The 469-nt window shown below is 61.6% G+C and overlaps 1 protein-coding gene across 1 annotated transcript in view; it reads right to left on the bottom strand.

Moving 5' to 3' along the window:
- Positions 1–105: 105 nt before the first annotated feature.
- Positions 106–469, bottom strand: part of VDBG_05609 (conserved hypothetical protein) — a gene marked incomplete at both ends in the record, with an annotated part of 2,017 nt that continues 1,653 nt past the window's right edge. Inside the window, one exon of the mRNA XM_003004450.1 lies at positions 106–366. Within this exon, the coding sequence (XP_003004496.1) occupies positions 106–366 (261 nt within the window). The remainder of the gene's footprint in view (positions 367–469) is intronic.

The raw sequence follows: 469 nt of genomic DNA on the forward strand, positions 1-469 counted from the left end.
GTCGTGGTGTCGAAGGGGTTGACCTTTGCCGTCCATCGTGTGCCCGACCGGTCATGATGAAGGAGGGGGAACTGGCCACCGGCGTCTTGGGCGGAACGAGACTACTTAGGGGTTTCGCTGCGCCGGAGATGGTGAAGCAGGCAGTTGGCCGGCCAAGTGAGCTGGGATGGCGGGCTTCGGAGGCTGGTTGGTGTAAGGTGAGCCAACGCGCTTCTGTGCGGTACCAGGCTGGGTCTGTGGGTGCGATGGGGTAGGCGAAGGACTAAATTGCTGCTGCGCAAGTTGCGGCGTATGGCCAGTCTGTTGCTGCGTCTGCTGTGATGGAGGCTGGACCACCCAGCCTGGTGGTGGCACCAGCGGTTGCTGCTGGGTAGCTTGGAGTTGGAGCAGCTGGAGCTGGTTTTTTGCGATAGGCCGGTTCTGAGGTGGGACGTAGCCGAACGCAGCTTGCGTAGGGGTTTGTAGCGTT

Source organism: Verticillium alfalfae, genomic scaffold (genome assembly GCF_000150825.1).
Source record: "Verticillium alfalfae VaMs.102 supercont1.6 genomic scaffold, whole genome shotgun sequence".
Classification (NCBI taxonomy): Eukaryota; Fungi; Ascomycota; class Sordariomycetes; order Glomerellales; family Plectosphaerellaceae; genus Verticillium; species Verticillium alfalfae.